We start from the raw sequence: 27345 nt of genomic DNA, 5'->3' as shown, positions 1-27345 counted from the left end.
TTTGGAAATCTTTGCGTGGCATCCGATGGCCCATCACCAGCTGTGCCTGCATTTGGCAGAGCAGGTGTGCAGCGATATGGCTGTAGGGCTCTCCCTGAGGGTACAGGCAGATGTACAGACGCACAGCGGCCACAGGGCACCATTCTTGGGCTGGGGTGGGGGTGAAGTTCATGGCTGAGAGTAAATGCTAAGGATGAGGAGAAACATAGGGGTACATGCAGGGGGTGGGAGTCATGTCTGCTCTGGGTTATATGCTTGGTAATAAGAGACAGGATGAAAGTTTAATTTCATTTCAAATCCCTAAGGATTTTTAGAGCTGGTTAAGGATACTACACAACGCTTAGTTTTTGAAATTAGCTGTTCTTCTTCCTGGATATATAAAAGAAAGGAAGAAGGGAAGAAGGAAGGGGGAAGGAAGGGAAGAAGGAAGGGGGAAGGAAGGAAGGAAGGAAGGAAGGAAGGAAGGAAGGAAGGAAGGAAGGAAGGAGGAAGGAGGGGAGGGAGGGGAGGGAGGCAGGAAAGGAGGGAGGGAGGGAAGGAGGGAGTGAGGAGGGAGGAAGATGGCTTTCAGGCACATTTGCTGAAATTACCTTCACAGGGTCCCAGTAGCCAAAAGAGCTCATGTGCCTGTAGGTGAAGGCGAGCATCTTCTGAGCAAGGTGCAGCGGCACTGGGTAGCACTTCTCAAAGATGCTCTCGCGCGTCTCCACCAGGGACTTCAGCTTCGTATTCAGCATATACTGTACAATGTGCATTTTCCGAGACCCGTTAATGAGAATGATTGGGATCAAAAACTTCTCAAATTCGTCCTGATGAGAGAAATCATAAAACCAAATAGATTTACTGGGGGTGGGGGGTGGGTGGGAGGCAGTCAGCATTGTCACTGCACGAGGACTCTGTTGGTGACCGACCACTTCTAGTCCAGCCAACCTCACTCAGGCTTCCACGGGGCTCTCCATCTGTGGGCTTGTGAAGGGATACAGACAAAAGGGAATCTAGCCCTAAAATAGACATTTCCATTGGAATGCTATAGACAAACAAACAAACAAACAAAAAAGGCACCAATCAAATTGCCTTTGTTCCACTCTCAAATGTTCTGTGTTGAATTTTGAACAATGAGGGGAAAGGGACAACCTGGATCATCTGTGCGTTGTTTAAGTCGCTCTCGAATTTCTCTCCCAGTTCATTTTTCAGGCGCTCGACTGCCTCGGTTTCCTGTTCTTCGTCTTCCTCACTCATCTCTTCCTCGTCTTTCGGGAACTCTTCCTCGAGGATGTTCTCAATGTCGTCTTCTTCGTCCTCAGGCTCCTCCTCGCTTATGTCCTCATCTTCCCTCAGACCCATCTAAGGGAGAAAACACCGCCTTTCACCGCACGGACCGACCGCTGCCCCAGCCACCCGCAGGAATCCGTGATGACTGGGTGTTTGGTTGCTATCACGTGGCAACGTTCATCTAGCAACACAGTAAGGTTTTATCTTAATTAATTTTGAAGGTCAGAGTTACAGAGAGAGGGGGAGAGATGGAGAGAGAGATCTTTCATCTATGGGTTTACTTCCCAGATGGCTGCAATGGCCAGTGCTGGGTCAGGCTGAAGCCAGGAGCTTCATCTGGTCTCCCACGAGGGTGCAGGGGCCTAAGCCCTTGGGCCATCCTCAGCTGCATTCTCAGACACATCAGCAGAGAGCTGGATTGGAAGTGGAGCAACCAGGACTCAAACTGGTGCCCATATGGGATGCCGGCACTGCAGGCGGCGGCTTTACCTGCTATGTCACACGCTAGCCCCAACATAGTAAGATTTTAAATGCTTAGTACTCAGAAACTTAACATCTTCCAGACTCTGACACCACGATGATCCCATAAGTAAATAGATATTACATGCCCCTTATGTCTATAGTTGTTAGATTGTTGTCTGTTTATGGTGGTCTTCAGAAATAATATTCAATGTAGTTTAAAAAGCATAAAAACATTTGCCAGTTATACTAACTAGGTCAAGATTAGTTTCCTTACCTGAAAAACAATAATAAAAGCACCTATCTCACTGTGTTGTTGGAAGCATTAAATTAATTAACACACTTAAATAAATAAGTTTTAATGGCAGAGTGACACAAAAAGAGGAGAGAGAGGGAGAGAGGTTATCTTCCATCCGCTGAATCATTTCCCAAATGGCTGCAATAGCCAGGGATGGACCTGGCCTTTTTTTTTTTTTTTTTTTAAGATTTATTTATTTATTTGAAAGGCAGAATTAGAGAGACAGAGAGAGAGAGAGAGGTCTTCCATGTGATGGTTCACTCCCCAAATGGCTGCAACGGCCAGAGCTGAGCCAGTTCGAACCTAGGAGCCAGGAGCTTCTTCCGGGTCTCCCACAGGGTGCAGGGGTCCAAGGACTTGGGCCATCTTCTACTGCTTTCCCAGGCCATAGCAGAGAGCTGGGTGGGAAGTGGAGAAGCCAAGCCTCGAACCGGCACCCATATTGGATGCCAGCACCGCTGTGCCACAGCGCCAGCCTCAGAACTGAGAGATCTGGAAAGCTGTAGCCCATCCTCTGCTGCTTTCCTAGCACATTAGTGGGGGAGCTGGATCTGAATTGGAACAGCCAGGAATCGAACTGACACTCACATGGGATGTTGGCATTGCAGATGGTGGAATAATCCATTGTGCCATAGCACTGGCCCCTGAATACATAAATCTTAACAAAGTTAAATTGTATAATTTTTTTTCAAAAACCTATTTATTTATTTGAAAGTCAGAGTTATACAGAGAGAGAAGGAGAAGCAGAGAGATAGAAAGAGGTCCTCCATCTGCTGGCCCCAAATGGCTGCAATGGCCAGAGTTAGGCTGATCCGAAGCCAGGACATTTTTCCGGGTCTCCTACATGGGTGCAGGGGCCCAAGGACTTGGGCCATATTCCACTGCCTTCCAAGGTGACAGTAGAGAGCTGGTGGGAAGTGGAGTAGCTGGAACTTGAACCAGTGCCCACATGGGATGCTGGCACTGCAGGTGGCGGCTTTACCCACTATGCCACAGTGCTGGCACCAAATTGTATAATTTTTAAGAGAATTATTTTGGTTATAAAGAAACCAAGTTATCTTTGTCCCTCCCTGTCATTCTGCCTTTCAAATAAATAAATCTTTAAAAAAGAAATCAATTTATATAGAAATATACAGTATAAAAATTGAAAGTCTCCTATTTATATTGCCACCTTTATTTCTACTCTCTCACCTGGAAACAGTTTTGGTTAACAATCTTTTGGGACACTTTTCTACATATATATATATAATTATATTTTATTGTAAAAATAAATGGGGTAATTTTATTTTCTATACTTAACAATATATTTAAATTTCTTTCCCTATCAGAATATGCACCTTATTATTTTTAACAGCCATGTCGTATTTCATAGTGTCACAGTTCATATAACCATTCTTCTATTTTAAAATATGCTTTTCAAAAATTCGGCAAATTTACATTTCTCTTTTGCCTATTTCCCAGTTTTAGTCAATTTTGAGTCTTTTTTTTTTCTTTTTAAAAATTTATTATTTATTTGAAAGGCAAAGTTACAGGGGAGAGAAGAGAGAGTTCTTCCATCTGCTGGTTCACTCCCCAAACGCTGAAGCCAGGAGCCAGGAGCTTCTTTCAGGTCTCCCACGTGGGTACAGGGACCCAAGCACTTGGGCCATCTTCCACTGCTTTTCCAGGCACGTTAGCAGGTAGCTGGATCAGAAGTGGAGCAGCTGGGACATGAACTGGCACCTGTGTGGGATGCAGGTGTCACAGGCGGTGGCTTAACCTGCTGTGCCATGACACTGGCTCCTCAATTTTTATTCTTTTTTTTTTTAAAGGCAGAGTGAGACAGTGAAAGAGAGAGAGAGACAGAGAAAAAGGTCTTCCTTCCGTTGGTTTACCCCACAAATGGCCGCTATGGCCGGTGCGCTGTGCCAATCTGAAGCCAAGAGCCAGGTGCTTCTCCTGGTCTCCCAGGCGGGTGCAGGGCTCAAGCACTTGGGCCATCCTCCACTGCCTTCCCGGGCCACAGCAGAGAGCTGGACAGGAAGAGGAGCAACCGGGACAGAATCCGGCGCCCCAACCGGGACCAGAACCCAGAGTACCAGCTCCGGAGGCGGAGGATTAGCCTAGTGAGCCGAGGCGCAGGCCAATTTTTATTCTTAATTGTGCATCTGAGTGCCTGTGACTTTGAACACTGTCCCCAAGTGTCTGTTTATTGAGTTAGCACCTTCAGCCGTATGTCTGGATTCCCCGCGATTCGAGAGTTTCTTTCTGGGTCGCAGTACGTGTCCCCCTCTTCAGTTTCCAAATGTTTCTCCACAATAGTAGTACATTTCTATCTCTGTTCTGACAGTAGTCAGAATTACCAAACAAGACTTCCTTTCATTAAAACATTTAAAAAATTTACTTGAGAGGCAGAGAGAGCGAGCGAGCAGGAGAGAGATGGAGAGGAAGGGAGAGGGAGCTCTCCATTGCTGGTTCACTCTCTGAATGCCTGCAATGCCTGCCCCTCTCCCCTGCAGGGACCAAAGCTGGGAGTCAAGAGCTCCACGCAGGTCTCCCACGCGGATGGCAGGAGCCCAGTCACTTGGGCCATCTCTGCTACCTCCTTCATGCTCCAGGAAGCTACGGGAAGGAGCTGCAAGTGGGCGCTCTGCTGTGAGAGGCTGGCACCGTAAATGTAAAGCCGTGATGATGACCATGACCTACAAGGAAAAGGCAAATGCGCTCATAATAAACTAACAGAGAACTCCCGAGAGGGAAACAGAAAAAATAAAAACAAGCCAAAGGGAAAATTTAGATCTTAAAAAAATAGTGTTTGAAATTAAAAAAAAAAACAATGGATGAACTTAATAGTAGAATGTAGAGGAATAAGCAGTGAATTTGTAGAGGAGAGGAAAAAATATTGAAAAAATTCACAGCCCAGGGCCACATGGAGCCCCAGCGAAGGTGTAACTTAAAGTTCAGAGTTTCAGAAGATGGACAGCAAAGGAGGCAGAAGAAATAGCTGAAGAAGAAGTATCTGACGTTTCCCCAAATATAGTAAAAAATATACATTTATGAAGAGGCTTAATGAACCCCGCACTAAATAAATAGAAACAAAGTACGCATGTCCCAATCAAGGAAAGATGCGGAGAACACTTCGAATGCAGCCAGGGATGGCCAGGGTAGGAGAACCCTCCGATGGCCACAGTCTTCCCATCAGAAAGGCACAGGAAACCGTAAAGCTGCCTGGACGGACGCAAAACAGGAAGTACTTCCCTGAAGTTTTTGAAGACACACAGGTCTCTTTAAAACTGTCACCCTTTCCTGCGGGGCTTTGGCGTTTACTTGTAAGCGTAAAGGAAATTGGCAGGTTAGCAGGCGGTGGCGCCGGCAAAGGGACGGAGAGTCCCAAGCGCGGACCCAGGCGTCCAGACGCTGCCTTCTCCGAGGAGATCCGACCTGGCTCGGCCTGGTGCTGACTCCCCACCCTTGCTTCCGCCTCATTTGGGCCGCGACTTTGGCTTCTGCCGAATACTTCGGCTCGGTATCTCCGTTTAGCATCCACCCAGACATAGTCTAACAATTCTCACGGTCTCCCCTGGCTCCCTGCCCTGGTTCCTCCCGACTTTCTCCTTCTGATGGCGGCTCAACACTTGAGAGACCCGGGCACACTGGAGAAGGAGCCAGTGGACAGGAAGACAGCGGAGATTCTGGACAGAGAAGAAACAGCAGACACAGGGGCTGGCTTAAATACATTCTTGCAGCAGACTCTGAGACCAAATGTCCACAAGATGGCGATGTTTCCTATGAGATTAATACAAGTAGTCGGGTGTTGAAGGGGTTTCTCTTAAGTGTTTTTTTGCTACTAAAAAGTCAGGCATTAAGGGCAATAAGAGAGAGAGAGGGGAGAGGCAATATCCCATGTGCTAGTTCACTCCCCAAATACCAGCAACGACGGGGACTGTTCCTGGGCTGGGGCCCTGGCCAGAGCCAGAGCAGGGAATGCAACCCAGGTTTCCCCGTGAGGGTGGCAGAAACCAAATCATTTGGGCCATCACTGCTGCCTCCAAGGACTCACATCAGCAGGATGCTGGAGTCGGAAGCTAGCGCCAGTTATCAAACCCAGGCGCTCTGATAGGGGATGCAGGCCTGCTAACCACTAGCATAAGTGCCTACTGTGGCAATGGTTTTTGTTAAAGGCAGGAAGACCAACCTAGGATTTATGCGATTTTTTTTTAAAAAGATTTATTTATTTATTTGAAAGTCAGAGTTACACAAAGACGGGGAGGCAGAGAGAGAGAGAGAGACAGAGAGAGAGAGAAGAGGAGAGGAGAGGAGAGGTCTTTCATCTGCTGGTTCACTCCTTCATTGGCCTCAATGGCCAAAGCTGCGCTGATCTGAAGCCAGGAGCCAGGAGCTTTCTCCAGGTCTCCCTCGTGGGTGCAGGGGCCCAAGGACTTGGGCCTTCCTCCACTTATGCCATTTATTTATTTGTGAATGTTGAACCTCCCTTGCATCTCAGGGATAAATCCCACTTGATCGTCACGCATGATTTCCTTGACATAGTATTGGATTCAGTTTGCTGATACTTTGTTGAAAATTTGTGCTTATCAAGGACATTGGTCCGTAGCTTTCTTTTCCTGTTGCGTCTTTGTGTTTTGGTGTTAGAATGATGCTGGCCTCATAAAAACAGTTTAGCATTGTCTCATCCCTTTCAAGATTTCGGAACAGTAAAGTAGTGGAGTTAGTTCCTCTTCAAATGTTCTGTAGAATCCAGCTGTAATTCTATGAGGGAGCGAGTGGTAGAATGGCGCCCGGGGTTCCAGTAGGCGTTACCCATGGCTGATTTGCCAGTGTCTGACACCGTCTCAGGCACAGGGCTCCATTGGTTTGCTGATGGACTGACTGAGTGAATGGAGATTTTAGGTGGTGCTATGGTGTTCTCAGCCTAATGGTTTTAAGTCTACTTCGGGTTTTAAGTACTTTGTTCTGACAAAGCAGCCACTCCCCTGCAGCGTTTCATGCCCAGGCAGGGTGGCTTCGCTGCTTTGCCGTCAGCAGTCCTGGGTACCCCCACTTCCCAGCGTTTCATGCCCAGGCAGGGTGGCTTCGCTGCTTTGCCGTCAGCAGTCCTGGGTACCCCCACTTCCCAGCGTTTCATGCCCAGGCAGGGTGGCTTCGCTGCTTTGCCGTCAGCAGTCCTGGGTACCCCCACTTCCCAGCATTTCATGCCCAGGCAGGGTGGCTTCGCTGCTTTGCCGTCAGCAGTCCTGGGTACCCCCACCTCCCAGCAGGGTGTCTGGTGCTGTGCTTGGAGGAGTTGCATTGACTCAGATTCCTCTCTCCTCTTTCCCCCTGTTTGCCGGACATTTTTATGTAGATGCGAAGCAGATGACCTGAGGGTCAGCCTATAGGGAAGGGCGCAGGCTCTCGGTCACAGCCTCACTTTCAGGCTGCTTCAGATACTGACAGAGCCAGCCGGCCCGCCGCTCCCAAGGGGATTCGGCGCCCTGGATTTACTCGGGTCAGCCAGGCCACTTGGGAATAGCTCCTGTCTACACAGGACAAAATCCGTGATCTTCGAAGTTCATCCTTTTCAGAGAGTAAGCAGATGGGGACGGAGCAGTCCCAGGCATGCTGCACGGTACCTGAGTCTGAGGGTCAGAGGCTCTGCCCCTTCTGACCCCCAGCCCGGGAGAGCAGATAGCTCCTTCCCTCCTCCCTCCCTCCCTCCCTTTTTTTTTTTTTTAAAGATTTATTTATTGTTTTGAAAAAGTTACACAGAGAGAGGTGAGGGAGAGGGAGAGAGAGAGAGAGAGCGCGCGCTCTTCCATCAGCTGGTTCACTCCCCAGTTGGCCGCAACGGCCGGAGCTGTGCCGAGCCGAGCTGCTTCCTCCAGGTCTCCCATGTGGGTGCAGGGGCCCAAGGACTTGGGCCATCTTCTACTGCTTTCCCAGGCCACAGCAGAGAGCTGGATCGGAAGAGGAGCAGCTGAGACTAGAACCGGTGCCCATATGGGATGTCAGTGTTTCAGGCCAGGGCGTTAACCTGCTTTTCGGAGAGACTTGCAGCCTCTGGATACCCTCACCTCTCAGCTCCTTGCCTGTGAGCCTGGGCTTTTGGCTTGAGGTGTGGAAAGTAAAGCTATTCATTTAAAATGTGTTTTTCAGTGCAGGGTTGCATCCATATTAGGTTATTTAAAAAGCTTTGGTGGGTTTCTTTCTTTACAAAGTATTCATTTTTCTGACTATAAGTATAATGAAACTTCACTGGAGATAGCTACAGAATACTAAAATTGATGAAAAATAAAAATGTTTAATTTCACCCATCATACATAAACTGTATTTCCTTAAAGATTTTTTAGAAATGAAAAACCTGGGGCTGGCTCTGTGGTGTGGCATGTAAGGCCTCCGCCTGTGGTGCCGGCATCCCATATGTGCCCTGGCTGCTCCACTTCTGATCCACTGCCATTTGGGGAGTGAGCTAGCGGATGGAAGATCTATTTCTCTAGATCTCTCTCTCTAGTTCTCTATCTCTCTCTCTCTCTCTGTAACTGCCTTTCAAATAAATAAATTTTTTTTAAAAAACAGGAAAGCCTTTTTTATTAGAATAGTTTTTTATAAATAAAAAAGTTTACTTATTTATTTGAAAGGCAGATCACGAGAGAGAGAGAGAGAGAGAGAGAGAGAGAGAGAGAGAGATATCTTTGATCTGCTGGTTTACTCCCCAAATGCCTGCAACAACCAGGGCTGGGCCGGGCTGAAAGCCAGAGTCTAGGAACTCTGTCTACATCTCCCTTGTGGGTGGCAGGGACTCAGGTACTCGAGCCATCAGTGCTGCCTTCTGGGGCGTGGCCTTAGCAGCGATGCTGCACCAGAAGCAGAGCTTCCGCCGGAACCCAGGCACTCCAGTTTGGGGTGTGGGCATCTCACAAGGCAGCTTTGCCTCTGCCATGTTTCCTGCCCCTCCCTTGCGACTCTTTAAGTGTGCCTTTTCCTTTACATTCTTGGAGGGCGGGTGACAGCTGTTCCACTTGCCTTACGACGAGAGCCCACTTTGCTTACTTACCTCCCCTCTCCTCCTCCTCTCTCTGTCTGACACAAGTTCAGCCCGTCTTTTAGCAATCATATCTGCCTGTTAAAGAAAGAGACATTTCAACATTTCAATAGCTAATGTAGAAAGGATTTTCTTTTCTGACAAAAATCACTTTCTACATGTTTGTAAACTTTTTTTTCCAAAGTGGGAGTCATATTTGGGTGGAAGACAGGTGCACATCCTAGGAAAGCACGTGATGGTGGTGGTGGCGACTGCGTTGGTGCATCCTTGTCTCTTGGGCCCTTGGTTGGCTATTCCTCTCCAGAGGGATGAACAGCGCTCTGATATGGGATGCTGGCGTCGCAGGCAGCAGCTTAACCTGCTGTGTGCCACAATGCCAGCCCCAGAAAATAGACCTGGGAGATGCTCACGGACCTGGCATATGGATTCTGTAAATTTATCTGTTTTGTTTTCAGCTTCTTTTCATTTGAAAGGCAGAGAGAGAGAGAGAGAGAGAGCGAGCTCCCATCTTTTGGCTCACCCCCTAATGCCCACAACAGCGAGAGCTGGACCAGGCTGAAGCCAGGAGCCTGGAACTCAATCTAGGTAACTCGTGTGGGTGGCAGGGACCCAGGCACTTGAGCCATCACCCAGGGTGTGCAGTAGCAGCTGGATTGGGAGTAGAGTAGCTGGGACTTGAACCAGGCTCTCTGATATGGAATGTGGGTTTCTCAAGAGGTAACTTAACTGCCACATCAAACATCCACCTTGACACTGTCAGTCTAATGCAGTGGATCCTTTATATGTCCCCAAGGTTTGCATAAAAACTAATGAGCTCCCTTCAGGTTTGGGGTCTGATTAGCTTAGGCCTCTGTAAATAAGAGGGGCCTTTAAATACTCAATACTCATGAAACACACATTCTGAGTCTACAAGTTTAATTATTGTGCATCTGCCAGCACTATGCACTGTAATTAATACATATATAGTTTTATGTTGAGAAATATCTGCAAGGCAGGTGGTGTTATCTCACTCTACAGGTGAGTTAAGAGAAATTCAAAGGACTTCACTCCTATGTCACACAGCGGGCATGAGGCTAGCTTATGAAACTCCAGGTTAGGAAATGGAAAGGCGTATGGCGTGCCAGCTGCTGCAGACAAGTTGTGTGTTTGTTTCCACCGAGAAATACAGTTAGGAACAGGATGCAGAGCTCAGACCTTATTGGGGTGCCTTGGTCAAGTGGATGCTTAGGGAAATTAGCCTGGAACATGGTGCAGGGATGGCCTCCCTCCAGGGGTGAAGCCACAGGGGTGTGAAAGGGAAGGAGCAGGTGCACAAGGCTGTGGCTTGGCTCCTGAAACCTGCTGCCCTCCTGCTGCAGGCCCCTGAGGTTCTAAGCCTGCGGCATAGGCAGTGCTCTGCCCCTCTGCTCCTGTGTCTCTCACAGGGAAGTGGGGGTCCTACCACTGTGTTGTCTTTGCCTGGGAGAGGCAAGCATGGGTGTGTACATCATCACAAAAGTCTCAAGTCATTCTTAACTCTCATGATAAACAGTCTTCGTGTTGGATGGCGATGTTGTCACGCTTACTGTGGCATCTAACCAGAAAGTTACGTTTTTGAGAAGCCCACTTTACAATCTAACTGCATGCCCAGCAGGTTTGCTTCCATTCGTTTGTGCTGGATACACACCCTGATTTTTGCCTTCATGTCCTTGATGAGTTTTTTCCTTTCTAATTTCTTCTGTTGTTTCAGTTTCCACTTTTTAATTTGGGAAGGAAGGAGGCGATCAGAAATATCTTGATCATCAACTTGTATGAAAACCGCAGCATCTGGGAAAAATCCGTGTTCCCCAAGAAACTGGGCCTCTTCTAGATAGCGTGGGAAACCGTCGAGTATGAAGCCTGTAGAACTAGGTGGACATTTCATTATTTACTTTATTTTATTTAAAATATCTCATCATAAATGGCTCTAAGAATGTAAAAGTTGATGAATCTCAATGATGTATAATGAAAAATTTCAAAAGTTTACTGTGGTAACTTCAATTTTCCAATAGTATACAAGGTATTTCTCCTCTCAAATATACCAAATTGTATTAAATGTATAATATTTTACATCTATATTATAATACAAGTGTACTTCAAAAAGTTCATGGAAAATGGAATTAAAAGGTAAACTTCTTTCGGTGCAAAAAAGTCACCAAGTGAGATGGTTTTATTCTTCAAAAGGTTCATGGAAAATGTGTATCCTGAAGAAACTATGTCTGGATTTCAACAATATTTGGCAGCAAACATATCTTCACACACTTGATCTTAGCCAAAAGGCCAAGAAGTGATATCTTTTCATTGCATTTCCATAAACGTTTTGAGTTCTCCTCCGAGTAAGGACATCCTAATAGATACAGGACAGTCATTTCTCCTGTCTCCACTGTGGCTTTTCTGGGCGACTTCCAAGTCTTCACCTCTACACCCAACCTCTCTTCAGAGTTTTCATTTAGAATTTCCAAAAAGCTGCTTGTTTTCCCCATTGAATGCCCTTCAGGAATGAAGGGTGCATTGTACTATCAAAAATCACACACACACCGTTACCCCTCCAACTGCTCTTCCTTCTAACTCTTCCTTCTAACTTTTTCTGATCATAAAAACAATCAATCTCACTATAGAAAAATACAAAAGTAGAGGAAAACAATGAAAAGGTAAAATTATCCATAATCTCATAACCCAGAGATCACCAGCATTTGTTTTATTTATTTCTAGTTTATTCCTCTTGTATCCATCTCTTTATCATATTATAAATAGTTTGCAACTTTTAAGATATAACTAAAAAGCTAGTTAAAATTATTAAACATTGTACATATTTATGAGATTATTATGTAATGTTTCAAAACTCATATACTTTGCATAATGTCCAATCATGGTACACATATATTTATTTCCTCATTTATAATTTTTTAAGTGAAAAGATTCAAATCCATTCTTCCAGTTTTTAGGTTGGAAAAATTTACAGCCCACTATCTTTATCTATAGTTACCCTACTGCATGACAGAACATCAGAACTAACTCCTAGCTAGCTATAGTCAGTACTCAACCTGCAGCTTCTTCTTCTTTTTTAAAGCTTTAGTTATTTTGAAGGTCAGAGATCTAGAGAGAGAGGAAGAGAGAGAGAGAGAGAGAGAGATCTTCCATCTGCTGGTTCACTTCCCAAATGGCCACATGGGCCAGGGCTGAGCCAGGCCGAAGCCAGGAAGCAGGAGCCTCATCCATGTCTCTCACGTGGGTGCAGGGGCCCGAGCAGTTGGGCCATCTTCTGCTGCTTTCCCAAGTGCATTAGCAGGGAGCTGGATTGGAAGTAGGGCAGCTAGGACCAGAACCAGCCCTCATACGGGATGCCAGCATCACAGGCAGTGGCTTTACCTGCTACTCCACAACCCTGCGCCTGCACCTTCTTCTTGAATCCAACATTATATAATAACATTTTCATGCTATTATAAAGTCTTCATTATAATACATCTTAATGGTTGCGTAATATTCAGCTATTTTATTTAGGCTTTAGCAGCTTCATTTTTTAACTTCAACTTCTTTGATCCCTATCCGTATTTATCTACATAAATGCTTATAGGTATCTATCTAGATACATGTTTCAGTAAATAAATACATATCTCACTAAATTAATGAACCCACTCATGGTTATATAGCTGCAGGTCACCTGAGTTTCTGACAATTATTAATTTCATTTAGGAAACAAGAAATTAAAATAAAAGAAGTTGATGACTAATAATGAATCCCACTCAGCTGTTTCAGCCATGGACTAGGTGAGAGAGTGTGTCCAGACCCCTCAGAGGGCCCCGGGAGTGGCCGGTTATCTAACTTCTCTATGGTTCAGTTTCCTTTTGTGCACTCAGTAAGTTCCATATATGTGTGTACTAAAATCAGTATTGTAAATACCATTTCTTTTTTTTCTTTTTCTTTTTTTGACAGCAGAGTGGACAGTGAGAGAGAGAGAGAGAGAGGTCAATACCATTTCACTTTGGCGAGAGACTCTGGTTAGGCAACCGAAGTGACGTTTTAAACTCTGGGTGGCCTGGAGATTTGCCCTGGTTGGGCTGGGGCGTAGTTTATTTTTATTTATTTTTATTTATTTATTTATTTATTTTTTAATTTGACAGGTAGAGTTATAGACAGTGAGAGAGACAGAGAGAAAGGTCTTCCTTCCGTTGGTTTACTCCCCTAATGGCTGCCATGGCCTGCACGCTGCACCGATCCAAAGCCAGGAGCCAGGTGCTTCTCCTGGTCTCCCATGGGGTACAGGGCCCAAGCACTTGGGCCATCCTCCACTGCACTCCCGGGCCACAGCAGAGAGCTGGCCTGGAAGAGGAGAATCCAGTGCCCCAAGTGGGACAAGACCCCGGGGTGCCAGCGGAGGCGGAGGATTAGCCTAGTGAGCCGTGGCGCCGGCCTGGGGAGTAATCTTAACCGTAATTGTTAAGTGGCTGCAGGGGAAAGAGTCCAGCGCTTGACTGGGTACATGGGTTAGAACTTGGGTTCTCCAGCACGACTGTGTATCAGAATCACTGGGGAGCACTGAAATACCAGCACTGGGGCCCAGTCTCCTATTCCTAGAGTCTTTTTTTTTTTTGACTTGAGAGGGAGAGGGAGTTGGGGAGAGGGTAGGGTAGGAAGGAGGGAGGGAGGGGGAGAGAGAGAGAGGGAGGGAGGGAGGGAGGGAGAGAGGGAGAGAGAGAGAGGGAGGGAGGGAGAGAGAGAACAAGCACCAGAGCTCCCAGCAGCTGACTTCTCTGCTACAGCTGGGGCTGGGCTGGAGCCAGGGAAGCAGGAACCCAATCCAGGTCTCCCAAGTGGGCGGCAGGAACTCGACTGCTCGAGCCATCACTGCTGTCTCTCAGGGTGTGCACTGGTGGCAAGCTGGAGTCGGCGGCCAGAACCTGGAATCGAACCTAGGCACACTGGCATCTGAGCAGCTAGGCCAAAAGCCTCCTACTACTCCCGCAAGAGCTTCTGATCCAGTTGTTGTGGGGTAAGACGCTGACCTCAATGTTTTTTAAAAACTCCACAGATATTTTTAATGTGTAGCTCAAGGGAGAATCGCTAATTTACATGAAGGTAAAGGGAAAATTGTTAAACTTGAACAATATTTTTGCCTTTAAGAATAAAGCAGAGGTTGGCGCCGCGGCTCACTAGGCTAATCCTCCGCTTTGCGGCACCAGCACACCGGGTTCTAGTCCTGGTCGGGGCGCCGGATTCTGTCCCAGTTGCCCCTCTTCCAGGCCAGCTCCCTGCTGTGGCCAGGGAGTGCAGTGGAGGATGGCCCAAGTGCTTGGGCCCTGCACCCCATGGGAGACCAGGAGAAGCACCTGGATCCTGCCTTCAGATCAGCGCGGTGCGCTGGCCGCAGCGCGCCTGCCACTGTGGCCACTGGAGGGTGAACCAATGGCAAAAGGAAGACCTTTCTCTCTGTCTCTCTCTCTCACTATCCACTCTGCCTGTTAAAAAAAAAAAAAAAAAAGGCAGAAAAAGGCAGTATGTATATAATCCTGTATAAAGTAAGATACCGTATAGGTTCCTTAAACCACCATTCGGAAAGAATTGCTTCAAGAATTTCAGAAGGCAACGGCTCATTTTCCATTAGGCTTGTTTTGATTGCTTCTTCTTCTTCTGTAAGGTGTATGTCAGGAGGCTGGAAACAAAAATCAAAGTAAAACTACTTTCAAAACTCTGTATTAACGAATGATACCATATTGCATGGTGGTTAGGATGAGGCCTACTTGTCTCTGAGGTCATTCTCTGATGCTGTGGCTTGTAAACATTTAAAAACGTGTGAATTCTTTTCTTTAGACCATTACCTAACATGGTTATAAACAGTGAATAATATCTACTATAGCTAAGAGAAGGTACTAGTGATAGCACGATGCATTCTCATACATGGCCTCACGGTCAGATTGTGTCTCATTACTTTTTGCTAAAACCTTGTTAATTTGTCTCAAGGCTTAACTGACTTGCTGTCTATCCTACAATTCTACAACTATCCCCCAGCCTACAGCCTGGTCCGGATATGGGTCAATGCAGATAGACATCTAAAGTACAGTCTCCCTGGGGCTGCTGCATCGTAATAACATAGAAAACATTCTCCTAACCAACCCAGGTCAACGCCACCTGAAGCAGGATTGCCCTTGGATGGACACTAAAACGTAACAGTTCCTTCTAGAACGAAACTATTTTAGGTGAGTGCTTTTTTGTTGTTGTTGTTAAAAAGTCTGAAAATGAGTAAGGTCTGATGAAATGCTGCTTATCAGGAAGTAGGATTTCATTATCTGCAAATAAAATCCTATCATAGGCCTCCTGAGAAGCCAAATAGTTCACAAAACAGCCAAAGAAAACCAAACGGCAACAAAAAGCAGCAAGTATTTTGTTGCCTTAGGAGATCCAGACCCGTTCAATTTACAAGTCCGGATTCATGTGTGCTTTGTAAGCTGGTAGAGTGTCAGTTTCTCCCTATCTCTACCCAGCATGGATGGGAAACAATTACAGAGTATGTCTGCAGGGGTGCCGCAATGCTTACTGGGACACCGTGTGTCTCTGTTCAGCCGGGGTCCAACCTTCATCACACTTAACTCCTTGGGGCCACCGACTCGAGGTCACTTGAGAATCAGATGGCTTTGCCTCATCAGAAATGGTTAAAAAGAGAATTAGGATTAAGAACTTATTATTTTTACAACTCAAGATCGAAACCATCTAAGAGACACAAACTTTCTCATGAGGCATACTTAGAAATTAATCTTTTGAGATCCTCACTGGCATTAGGACAGATTTTTATGCTGTCTGATGGCAAACAGAGAACAAAACAATGGAGAGACTTGAGAGTCCAGGTCAGATATAGAATAACGGGACTCCCACGTGACTGCTGTGCGACAGTGTTGCCAGGAAACGCTCTCCTGATTTTTACTGGAGTTGGTGCAACTCAGTGCTTTGGGTGCTGTAGGAGCAGGGAGCTCTGTATGTAACACCTGGGGAGAATGACTCATTTGATGGCTTTTATGGGCTAATGGCTTCCTCTTCTTACTGGAGTTCTGAGGGACGCCCCCCATCACCTGCTGCTTTGTTTTTTCTTCCTCGATGGTGACATTGGCCTGCATCGCCAGCTCCTCCAGCTCCTGTTTTGCAGCTTGCTCCTCCTCCAAATCTTCCTCAAATTCAGGTCCCACTCTTTTTTCGATTTTGAGCAGCAGTTTCTCTTGAAGAACTTCGTCAAACTGGATGTGGAAGAGGCCGAATTTCTCTGCTGCCTGCCTGCCACACACAGTCTTGCCGGCGCCTCGGGGGCCCAGGAGGCAGATTCTCAACGGAGGGGCCTGCCAGGGTGCAGCGGGGTGCGGAGGCCGGGGGTGGGTGGGGGGAGAGGGCGGGAGACAGGGGTGCAATGGTTAGAACACCTCCGGCTTTTTCGCTGCTCTGCCTAAGGCTGGGAGCGAGGAGCCCTGGGCCAGCTCAGGGAGGTATGAGCAGGGGTCAGCGCCACTGCATTGGGGGTGGTCCTCAGGGTGCAACCCACCCAGGTCAGCTGGATCTGTCGCGCGGCCGGCCGCCGACATCTCATTCCATTAGTTCTTTTAAAATTAACTGTGGTCAACAGGGAAAAGAATGGGAAGACACTTTCCTGGTGGGCGTTTAAAGCGCCCTCCGCCAGACGAACTCCGTAGTCACCGCCTGCCATTCTGCCTTCCTGTAGCTGGGAACTCCCACACCGCAGGGAGCACCCCTGGATGCAGAAATCAGGCATGTTTTATTTCCAGAAATGAATAAAATGCCATTTGGAAAATTCTGGCAAGACAGACACAGCATAAAATTTACCATTAAGACCATTTTTAATTTAAGTGTATGATCCAATGGCATTAAATACATTCAGAATGTCGTGTACCCATCATCATTATCCAGCCCCAGAACTTTCTCATCAGCCTAGCCTGGGACTTAACCTGCACTCATTGTTAAACAACAACTCTAGGGGCAGCATTGTGGTGGAGCTGTTGAAACCTCTGCCATACCGGCGCCGATTCCATTCCAGCTGCTCCACTTCTGATCCAGCTTCCTGCTAATGGCCTGGGAAAAGCAATGGAAGACAGCCCAAATGTTTGGGCCCCTGCCATCCATGTGGTAGATCTGGCAGAAGCTCCTGGCTTCAGCCTGGTTAAATCTTGGTTGATGCGGCCATCTGGAGAGTGAACAAGTAGATGGAAGATCTCTGTCTCTCTTTCTGTAATTCTGACTTTCAAATAAATAGGTAAAATCTTAAAAAAAAAAAACCTCCTATCCTCCCTCCGTTTGGCCCCTGATAACCACCACTCCATGTTCTATTTCATGAATTTTCCTACTTTAGGTACCTCATATAGTTGTATCTGCTTTTGCGTCTGACTTTAATAAACATTCTTAAAGAGAAGATAGAGAATGGTTCCAAGGGTGACGAACAAGCAAGAATTAGAAACTGTCCCCACGAATGTAGGAAGCAACAGAGTACTCTATAGCTATGTAACAGTACGCACTCCAGCAGCTGTAAACTGGTTCAGTTCATCAGGGACAACTCATCTCAGGCAATGTTTTTTTTGTAATCCAACCAATCAGTGTCAGCCCTTACCCTCGAAAATCAACCAATCAGGGGTGGACTTCCCCTGAAAACCGCCTCTGGCCGTGAACTTGTCAGCAGCAGTCTCAGCTGAGTGGGCTGCGAGTCTTCAGTGGATGCCCACCCACTTGTGTCTCCCGGAGCCTACCGCCCGAGTCCCACACTTCCCCCAGCCTTCACGGCTGTTAGCTGGCTCTTCTTTTGGGGGGAACTAAGGTGGCTGGCCCTTACTACAGGAAGTAACACATTCGGCCGTGTCTTCTTACTTCTGCTAAAAAGTGCTGGTTTGACACAAGCCTTTACTGCAGAAATCAAAGTAGGAATTATGTTATATTCCAAAAGGTTGTTCTTTGAACCCAGACAGCTTTTCACTATGTCGTTATATCCAACTGAGGCTTCATCATTCATGAATAAAATGATGGAGGTTGGTAACAATAAAAACATTATTTTTTTGTTTATTTGAAAGCCAGAGTTAGGAGAGAGAGAGAGAGAAATGGAGCATTCCCTGGTTCACTCCCCAGATGCTCGACTAGGCTGAAGCCAGGGCCAGGAACTCTATCCAGGTCTCCCACATGGTGGCAGGGGCTCAAGCACTTGGGCCGCTTCTGCCGCTTTCCCAGGTGCGTCAGCAGGGAGCTGGATCCGAGGTGGAGCAGCTGGGGCTCCTGTGGGATGCCCGCGCTCTAACACCAGCCCCAGCCATTCCTCTGAAAGCACTCAGGGGCAATGGTCAGGGTGCGACAGTGGTTTCACCTTCAGTGGTTCCTCATGAGCCACGTAGTCCTCAGGGTGCTCCAGGAATTTGTCTTTGGCCTCTGCACTTGAGAAGTAGTAGATCTTTTCTCGATATTTCACTGCTTCTTCCACGTTGCCTGGGTGTAGGACGAAGTTTTCTTTGAGAACCACTGGACAAAAGTGCTTTGTATCTCCCAAATGCCTCTTTTTCTCTTTAATTCTGTCTTCATTCTGGAAATAGCATTCAAAATTGGAAGAATATCATCAGAAAGTATTTTGATAAAACACCACAGAGGAATTAAAAACATTCATCTTGAGTAATATTTAATCTATGACAATACAATGTAATACGCAAAAGGTCAGTCTTTATACTAATTTAATTAGAATATCAATATCTTATATCTTTAAATTCACATCCTCAGTTTTTCTTTACTTTAAAAAAATCACTTATTAAACATTTTGTATTAACATGCAATCCTTTTACATTGGTGTGGATACTGTGCAATATTCCAACACACAGAGCAGTGCTTTGAATTAAAGTGTCCCCAGTGTCTATAGACATAGGTGTACTGAAACCCCCCAGGAGGTCAGTTTGTAAAATAAAATTATTCTAAGAAATAAATGCTGAGTCAGGGTCCAATTTCTTACTCTTTGTGTAATAAATGCCTCAAAGTTTGCTTTGTTTCCTAAAAGTGGCTATAAGATCAAATAATTATTTGAAAATGTTTTATTTAGTTCATTTTTATCTGTGATAAAGAAAATCTGTGTGAATATTTTAAGGATTGTTGTAACTTATTTAAAGCAATGAGAGTCTTTTTTTTTAAATTTTTTTTTATTTTTTGACAGGCAGAGTGGACAGTGAGAGAGAGAGACAGAGAGAAAGGTCTTCCTTTTGCCGTTGGTTCACCCTCCAATGGCCGCCGCGGCCAGCGCGCTGCGGCCGGCGCACCGCGCTGATCCGATGGCAGGAGCCAGGATCCAGGTGCTTTTCCTGGTCTCCCATGGGGTGCAGGGCCCAAGCACTTGGGCCATCCTCCACTGCACTCCCTGGCCACAGCAGGAAGCTGGCCTGGAAGAGGGACAACCGGGACAGAATCCGGTGCCCCAACCGGGACTAGAACCCGGTGTGCCGGCGCCGCTAGGCGGAGGATTAGCCTAGTGAGCCGCGGCGCCGGCCTAGAGTCTATTTTTAAAAATAGTTTTTTATGTTACAAAATGTTACTATAAAATATTCAAAATTTGTGACATTGTGTAAGAGTGAAAATCTCTCAACTTTGTCCTTCCAATATTATGTCAACAAAGCTAACAGTTTTTTTTTAATTTTTTAAAATTTTTATTTATTTGACAGAGTTAGACAGTGAGAGAGACAAAGAAAGATCTTCCTTCCATTGGTTCACTCCCCTAATGGCTGCAATGGCCAGAGTTAGACTGATCCTAAGCCAGGAGCCAGGTGCCTCCTCCTGGTCTCCCATGCGGGTGCAGGGGCCCAAACACTTGGGCCATCCTCCACTGCCATCCCAGGCCACAGCAGAGAGCTGTACTGGAAGAGGAGCAGCTGGGACTAGAACCCGGCGCCCATATGGGATGCCGGCGCTGCAGGTGGAGGATTAACCAAGTGAGCCACGGTGCTGGCCCCCAACATAGGTAACAGTTCCTTCCAGGCCCTGTTTTCCAAGTAATTCTACCAATATACTTCATTTTTTTCTTTTTTTAAAAGATTTTATTTATTTGAGAGGCAGAGTTATAGGCAGTGAGAGGGAGAGACAGAGAGAAAGGTCTTCCTTCCGTTGGTTCACTCCCCAAATGGCCGCAACGGCCGGAGCTGTGCTGATCTGAAGCCAGGAGCCAGGTGCTTCTTCCTGTCTCCCATGCAGGTGCAGGGGCTCAAGCACTTGGGCCATCCTCTACTGCTTTCCCAGGCCATAGCAGAGAGCTGGATTGGAAGAGGAGCAGCAGGGACTAGAACCGGCGCCCATATGGGATGCTGGCGCTGCAGGTGGAGGATTAACTCACTGTGCTATGGCGCCAGCCCCTACCAATATACTTTCAAACAGACATAAATTAGCACAATATATAGTATTGTAAACATACAAATGGGATGTCTTACATAATTATTCTATAAGATACTTTTCATAAAACAAGAAATAATGAACAACTTTCTCTAAAGTTACAAAAATAAGACTATTCTGTACCTTGTACCATTTTTGCTCAATTTTTATGTCAGGGTATTCTAGCTTCAAAATAAGCTGGGAAGCATTGATTTTCTTCTGTGATGTGGAAGGGTTTACACATAGGAATAATCAATGATCAATTATAATTATATTGATAATTATAAATGATCAATCCACTTTAAATTCCCCCTTTATTTTTTCTTGGGGTACTTCTATTTTTCTTGAGCAAATTTTGGTAAATTGTTTTGGGGGTAAAATCCTTTCTATCTTGACTTGCCTTATAATTTAAAAGAATCCTCTTTTAGAAGGAGTTACCTTTCTCTGAAGGGAGGAGAGAACCTCCACTTTGACTATGACCTTGTCTAAACAAGATAAGAATCGGAGAACTCAGAGGGCTTCCATAGCCTTGGAAACTCATGACTGGAGCATAGGGAGATTACTGATGCCATAGACAGGAGTGTCAATTGGTAAAGTCAACAACAGGAGTCACTGTGCACTTACTCCTCATGTAGGATCTCTGTCCTTAATGTGCTGTGCATTGAGATTTAATGCTATAACGAGTACTCAAACAATATATTTCACTTTGTGTTTCTATGGGGGTGCAAACTGTTGAAATCTTTACTTAATGCATACTAAACTGATCCTCTGTAAAAAAAAAAAAAAAGAAATTATCAACTCCCAACTTGACTCTCACTGGGATTAAACATGACAATAGGTCTGATCTGATTTCATCATCATTTAAAAAAAATCATCTATTATTTTTCACCTTATGTTTCTGTGTGGGAGCAAACTGTTGAAATCCTTACTTAATGTATACTAAGCTGATCTTCTGTATATTAAGATAATCGAAAATGAATCTTGATGTGAATGGAAGGGGAGAGGGAGTGGGAAAGGGGAGGGTTGTGGGTGGGAGGGACGGTATGGGGGGGAAGCCATTGTAATCCATAAATCGTACTTTGGAAATTTATATTCATTAAATAAAAGTTAAAAAAAATAAATATGATTGGAAAAAAAAGAATCCTCTTTTAAATCTGATTATATTCATATAATGTTATTTATTGATGCTTTTTTATCTGACTCAGCTTGGCAGAAGTTTATCTATTTTATTGCTCCTGTCAGTAGATCAACATTTTGTAAAATTAGGTCTACTCTTCTTATTTTATCTTGTTTTCCTACTTTGTTATTTTTGCCTTCATCTATTTTTTTTAAAGGACTTATTTTATTTATTTGAAAGGCAGAGCTACAGAGAGAGAGGGAGAGAGAGATCTTCCATCTGCTGGTTCACTCCCCTAATGGCTCCAATAGCTAGGACTGGGCCAGGCTGAAGCTGAGAGCTAGGAACTCCATGTGGGTCTCCTGCATGGGTGCAGGGGCCCAGGTACTTGGGCCATCCTCTGCTGCTTTCTCAGGTGCATTAGCAGGGAGCTGGATCAGAAGTGGAGCAGCCAGGACCTGAATCAATGTCTGGTATGGGATTCAGGCATCACAGGTGGCGGCTTCCTCTGTTCCACAATGCCAGCCTTCTCTTACCCACTTTCTTTGGCTCATTTAGTTGCACTTTTTTCCATGTTCTTGAGTTGTATTCTTATTCTTTCGCAATCTTTCTTGTTTTTCAATAAATGCACATAAAGTAAGGTTGCCAGACTTAGCAAACAAAAACACAGATTCTCCAGTTACATTTGAATTTCAAATAAAAAAATAACTTTTAGTTATTCATTTGTTTTAAATCCAAAATTAACTGGGTGCTATATATTTTATCTGGCAACTCTAAATTTCTACTTCTGCTTTACCACAAAAGTTTTATGTGTGATCTTAAGTTAATGTAGTCACCTAAAGCACTTCAGCAACAGATCTGATCAAAACTCACAAAAAGAGAGAAAGAGAGGGAAAGGAGGGAGAGGAGGGAGAACTGCAGACCAAAAGATCAGCTGGATGGCGCAGACCATAAACCCTGCAACACTTGGCGAGGGGTCCTCCAAAAAGTTCATGGAAGTGCATACTATGGAAAAATCATGCATGTATTTCAAAATTCTTGGCACCAAAATAAATTTATTTTTTAATTCCATTTTTTCCCATGAACGTTTTAAAATACTCTCATATTTTTCCAAGGAAAATTATTTGTTTCATGGGCATATGTTTTCATACTGTCTAAGTAGCCCTGGCATTTCAGGGGGTCAGATGGAGCTGAAGTAGGGGGCAGAGTGTGTGTGAAAATGCTGATTTCTGAGATGAAAATGTTTGTCCAAATGTGACAGCTACCGCCCCAGAGCTGTTCACTGCAATGACTTGCCAAATGAGAACAAGTAGTAATAAAAGAATCCTGCCTCTTCCTCCTCCTCTTCCTCCTCCTCTAGCTCCTCTTCAACTTCGGCTTCGGCCTGATAGTCTTCTGCTTCTTCATCATAATCGTCCACAGTTAACTCCCAGCCAGTGTATTGAAAAGATTCTGTTTAAAAAAGAAGAATCATTGCAGAAAGTAGTTTTAGAGGAAGAAGTTACTAGCATATTGTAGCAGACAAAGGTTAGGAACATTAATTACTATTGTTGATCTCTTGGTTTAGATACGTAATGCAAATAGGCCTTCACAATTCTTTATGGGACTGTTGGTCAGTATGGACAATGCTGTAAGTGGGTCATGGCTCTCTCTTTTGATTGGCCAGATTCTGCACTATCATTTAGTAATTTACAAATTCAACATATCCTTGGATACATCAAATGCTTCACTACATAAACTATCAAGTAAGGTTTTAAAGTTTCAAAATGCCTTTAATACTATGACATGATAAGAAATGTTAGGATGATGGCCCATACTTTCCATAGTCTCAACTACTTTTTGAAGGAGTTCCTTTGGAGTCTTGCTGGCAATGTCTAAGTATAAAATTTGAATGGAAGATTCATGGAACAATGGTTCCAGCTGTTTCCACAGGAAGCTGTAGGAGTTAATTTTCTCTTTGAATGGCTCCATTTCGGGAACATCAGGGTACGCGTCTTCTGGGAACTCTGGTAATACAACTTTTAAGGGAAGAAAAGATAAAAAGAGATGTTAAAATCATATCTCTAGTCTTACTGCCAAAATTATCTATACTTCACAGTATTTGAAAATAGCAGTTAGGATGCTTGTTGGGATACCCAGAGTCCATATTGCAGTGCTTAGTTTGTTTATCAAATTAATTAATTAATTAATTAATTTGAAAGACAGAGTTACAAAGACAGAAGGAGAAACAGAGAGAGAGAGAGAGAGAGAGAGAGAGAGTGAAAGAGAGATCTTCCACCTGCTGGTTCACTCCCCAAATGGCCACCATGGCCAGGGGTGGGCCAGGCTGAAACCAGGAGCCAGGCCTCCCACATCGGTGGCAGGGGCCCAGGGACTTGGGCCATCTTCTGCTGCTTTTCCCAGGCCATTAGCAGGGAGCTGGATGGAAGTGGAGCAATTGGGACTGGAATTGGTGCCTCTTTGGGATGCCTGTGTTGCAGGCAGTGGCTTAAATCTGCTGTGCACAACAGCGGCCCCTGGAGTGCTGAGGTTTGAGTCCTGGCTCTTCTCTTGATTCCTGCTTGCTGCTAATGTGCTCCCAGGGAAGCAGTAGTGATGCCTCATGTAGTCAGTCCCTGCCACCATGTGGGAGACCTAGATTGGGTTCCCTGCTCCCAGCTTTGGCCTGGCCCATCCCTGGCCATTGTGGGCATATGGGAGAGTGAGCCAGTGAATATGAGTTTTGTTTCTGCCTTTTAAAGGAATAAATAATAGGAGAATATTTGAAAGAAGTAAACAATACTCCAAGCAAGAACACACATCCATAAATTCACATTTTAATTATGCTTTCTTCCTTATATTGACTATAGATAAATTATTATTAAATAAACACAAATTATTTGGATAATTAATGAATTTCATAGGGAAACTTTAACTTAAAATTCCTAAAACTATAAAATCAGTATTATAAGCTGGCTAGATACACCTTTAATGGAATAAATTAAGAAGATATAATGTATATCAACTGGCATACAATGTAGAAAAAGAAAATGAAAGCAGGAACTATGCCTGAAATAAGGGATTCAGCCTTTTTAAAGAAAACATGAAGGGGATGAAGCCAAGATGGCGGTATAGGGAGGGAGCTTACTGATAGTCCAGGAGAAGACAGATTAATGAAAGTGAAGATAATATAGTCTCAGAGATGAATTAGGGAAAAAACGGCAGAGAAAACTCTTCCGTAATTAGAGGGACATGGTGGGCCAAGAGTCTCTGCACCAGTGCTGGAAAGAGAAGAGACGAAACCCCAGTAGCCCAACACGCTGGCAGAAAAGCAGCAAGAACCTAGAGGGAACAAGGCTTGAAGCCCCGCGGGGGAAAGTACATGAGCCTAACTAGAGGAGAGAAAAAAATAAAAGGGATGGTATGGACACGATTCTCTCTCTCTCCACTCACCTTACGAGCCTACAAGCCGATAGAGCAGGCGCCATTTTGGACATACATTAACAGCTGCACCAGCTCAGGGCTGTGCCTGGCAGTCAGCCAAACAGAAAAACCTGACTCTGGTGGGGAGTAATAACAGGAGACTAAGACCTAGTGAATGTATGGAGCTTATGAACTGGGACTGTGAAAACAAAACAAAACAAAACAAAACTGAGGGTGTGTGGAAGAACTCATGGTGTGGCTGAGACGTGGGTAGTCTTGGTGGGAGATGCCACAAGCTTGGGCAGCCCTGGCTACCCGGTGAGAGACACAGCAGGGGAATCTGAGATCTGAGCTTACACTGAGGACTGCACAGATCCTTTGTGTGGTCCTTAGGACAGAGCAGACGAATATTATAGCCACTGGGGCTAGCGCTCAGGCACTGATTGCCATCGAGAAGAGCTCAGCTGAGTGGAACTACTTCCCTTCTGATTAAAGAGAGAGATTAAGGTCAGAGTTTGTGAACTCAAGAGGCTTCCACAGCCTTGGCAACTCATGATAAGAGCCTTGGGTGATTACTGACATCATAAATAAGAGTATCAATTGTTAAATCAACAACGGGAGTCACTGTACACTTGCTCCCCATGTAGGATCTCTGTCCTTAATGTGTTGTACTATATAATTAACAGTAAAACTACTACTCAAACAGTACTTTATACTTTGTGTATCTGTGTGGGTGCAAACTGTTGAGATCTTTACTTAGTATATACCAAGTTGATCTTCTGTATATAAAGATAATTGAAAATGAATCTTGAGAGGAATGGGATGGGAGATGGGATGGTTGCAGGTGGGAGGGAGGTTATGGGGGGGAAGCCGCTATAATCCAAAAGTTGTACTTTTGAAATTTATATTTATTAAATAAAAGTTTTAAAAAAAGAAAACATGAAAAACACTTCTAGGTACTATCTACTTTAAAAAGCAATTTTTAAGCTAACAATAATTGTACTTATTTAAGAGACACAGACACATGCATCTAATCTGTACTGATCAAATCAGGGTAAAGAGCATATCCCCCTTTTGACATTACTTTATGAACTTCTTTTAAGAGTCTGACCTGTTTCACCTAATTCCTCCATCTCCAGGCTCTCTTTGGATTTTTTTGGAATTTGTTTTTCAACTGTAGCATCCTCAGTACGCTTGGAGACTTAAGAAAGAAATCTTGTGGTTAACATTTGGATTTTAAAACATTGTTCTATGAAAGTTTTGGTGCAAAGAAAATTTCAAAACATAGCTTAAACTGTTTATAGCATGAGGGTAATTCAACTTTTATGGAAAAGTGGAAGGAAATGTTGTTTATTTTGGTTTGGTTTAAAGAAAATTTTGTAACAGTTTAAATTGTATATAGTGTGAGGGTAATTCAAAAGTTTCATAGAAAAATGGACTGAAACATTAACTTTCTCTTGGTGCAAAAACATTTTGAAGGGCAGGTATTGTGGCAGAGTGGGTTAAGTGGCTGCTTGTACACCTGCATCCCATATCGGAACCTTGCTTCAAGTTCCTGCTGCTCCACTTCCAACCCAGCTCCCTGCTAATGTGCCTGAGAAGGCAGAAAATGATGGCCCAAGTGCTTGGGTACCTGCTACTCATGTGGGAGACCCAGATGGAGCTCCCGGATCCTGGCTGCAGATTGGTTCAGCCCCAGCTGTTGCGGGCATTTGGTGAATGAACTAATGGAAGGAAGATCTCTCTATGTAATTCTGCCTTTTTTTTTTTTAATTTTTAAAGGTTTATTTATTTGAAAGGCAGAGTTATACAGAGGCAGAAGCAGAGAGAGAGAGAGAGAGAGAGAGAGAGATCTTCCATCTGCTGGATCACTCCCCAAATGGCTGCAACAGCTGAAGCTGAGCAGAACTGAAGCCAGCAGCCAGGAACTTCCTCCGGGTCTCCCACATGGGTGCAGGGGCCCAAGGACTTGAGCCATCTTCTGCCTTCCCAGGCCATAGCAGAGAGCTGGATCGGAAGTGGAGCAGCCAGGACTTGAACTGGTGCTCATATGGGATGCTGGTTCTGCAGGTGGTTGCTTTACTTGCTATGCCACAACTCTGGCCCCTGTAACTCTGCATTTCAAATAAATACATATTCAAATTTTTTTGAAATCCATGCATACTTTTTTAATAATAGGCATTTTCCATGAACTCTTTAAAGAGCTTTCATTTCATGGACATGGAAAAGCTAACTAACTTGATTTCATCATCACATATTGAATACATGCATTGAATTATCATACTGTACTCCATAAATATGTATAATTAAAATAATAATGAGGCCAATGTTGTGGCATAGCAGATAAAGCTGCTGCCTGTGACACTGGTATCCTATATGGGCACCAGCTTA

At 44.8% G+C, this 27345-nt stretch overlaps 1 protein-coding gene across 7 annotated transcripts in view; it reads right to left on the bottom strand.

The window, feature by feature from the left end:
- The window catches only part of AK9 (adenylate kinase 9), a 160785-nt gene that overhangs the window by 17005 nt on the left and 116435 nt on the right, over nt 1–27345 (bottom strand). For 6 of the 7 annotated variants that reach the window (XM_008263360.5, XM_089333824.1, XM_070073707.2 and 3 more), the window contains 10 exons: nt 26066–26155; nt 23370–23570; nt 22883–23004; nt 18406–18618; nt 16127–16387; nt 14591–14715; nt 10714–10933; nt 9060–9125; nt 1135–1344; nt 591–809 (listed from right to left, as the gene is read on the bottom strand). In XM_008263360.5, the coding sequence (XP_008261582.4) occupies nt 591–809; nt 1135–1344; nt 9060–9125; nt 10714–10933; nt 14591–14715; nt 16127–16387; nt 18406–18618; nt 22883–23004; nt 23370–23570; nt 26066–26155 (1727 nt within the window). The remainder of the gene's footprint in view (nt 1–590; nt 810–1134; nt 1345–9059; nt 9126–10713; nt 10934–14590; nt 14716–16126; nt 16388–18405; nt 18619–22882; nt 23005–23369; nt 23571–26065; nt 26156–27345) is intronic. The other variant, XM_070073706.2, reaches the window with a different exon arrangement.

The sequence above is a fragment of the Oryctolagus cuniculus genome, chromosome 5 (assembly GCF_051225735.1).
Source record: "Oryctolagus cuniculus isolate XC-2025 breed Fujian yellow rabbit chromosome 5, ASM5122573v1, whole genome shotgun sequence".
Lineage (NCBI taxonomy): Eukaryota > Metazoa > Chordata > Mammalia > Lagomorpha > Leporidae > Oryctolagus > Oryctolagus cuniculus.
The sequence above is the reverse complement of the archived record's forward strand: the minus strand, read 5'-3'. Positions and strand labels throughout refer to the sequence as shown.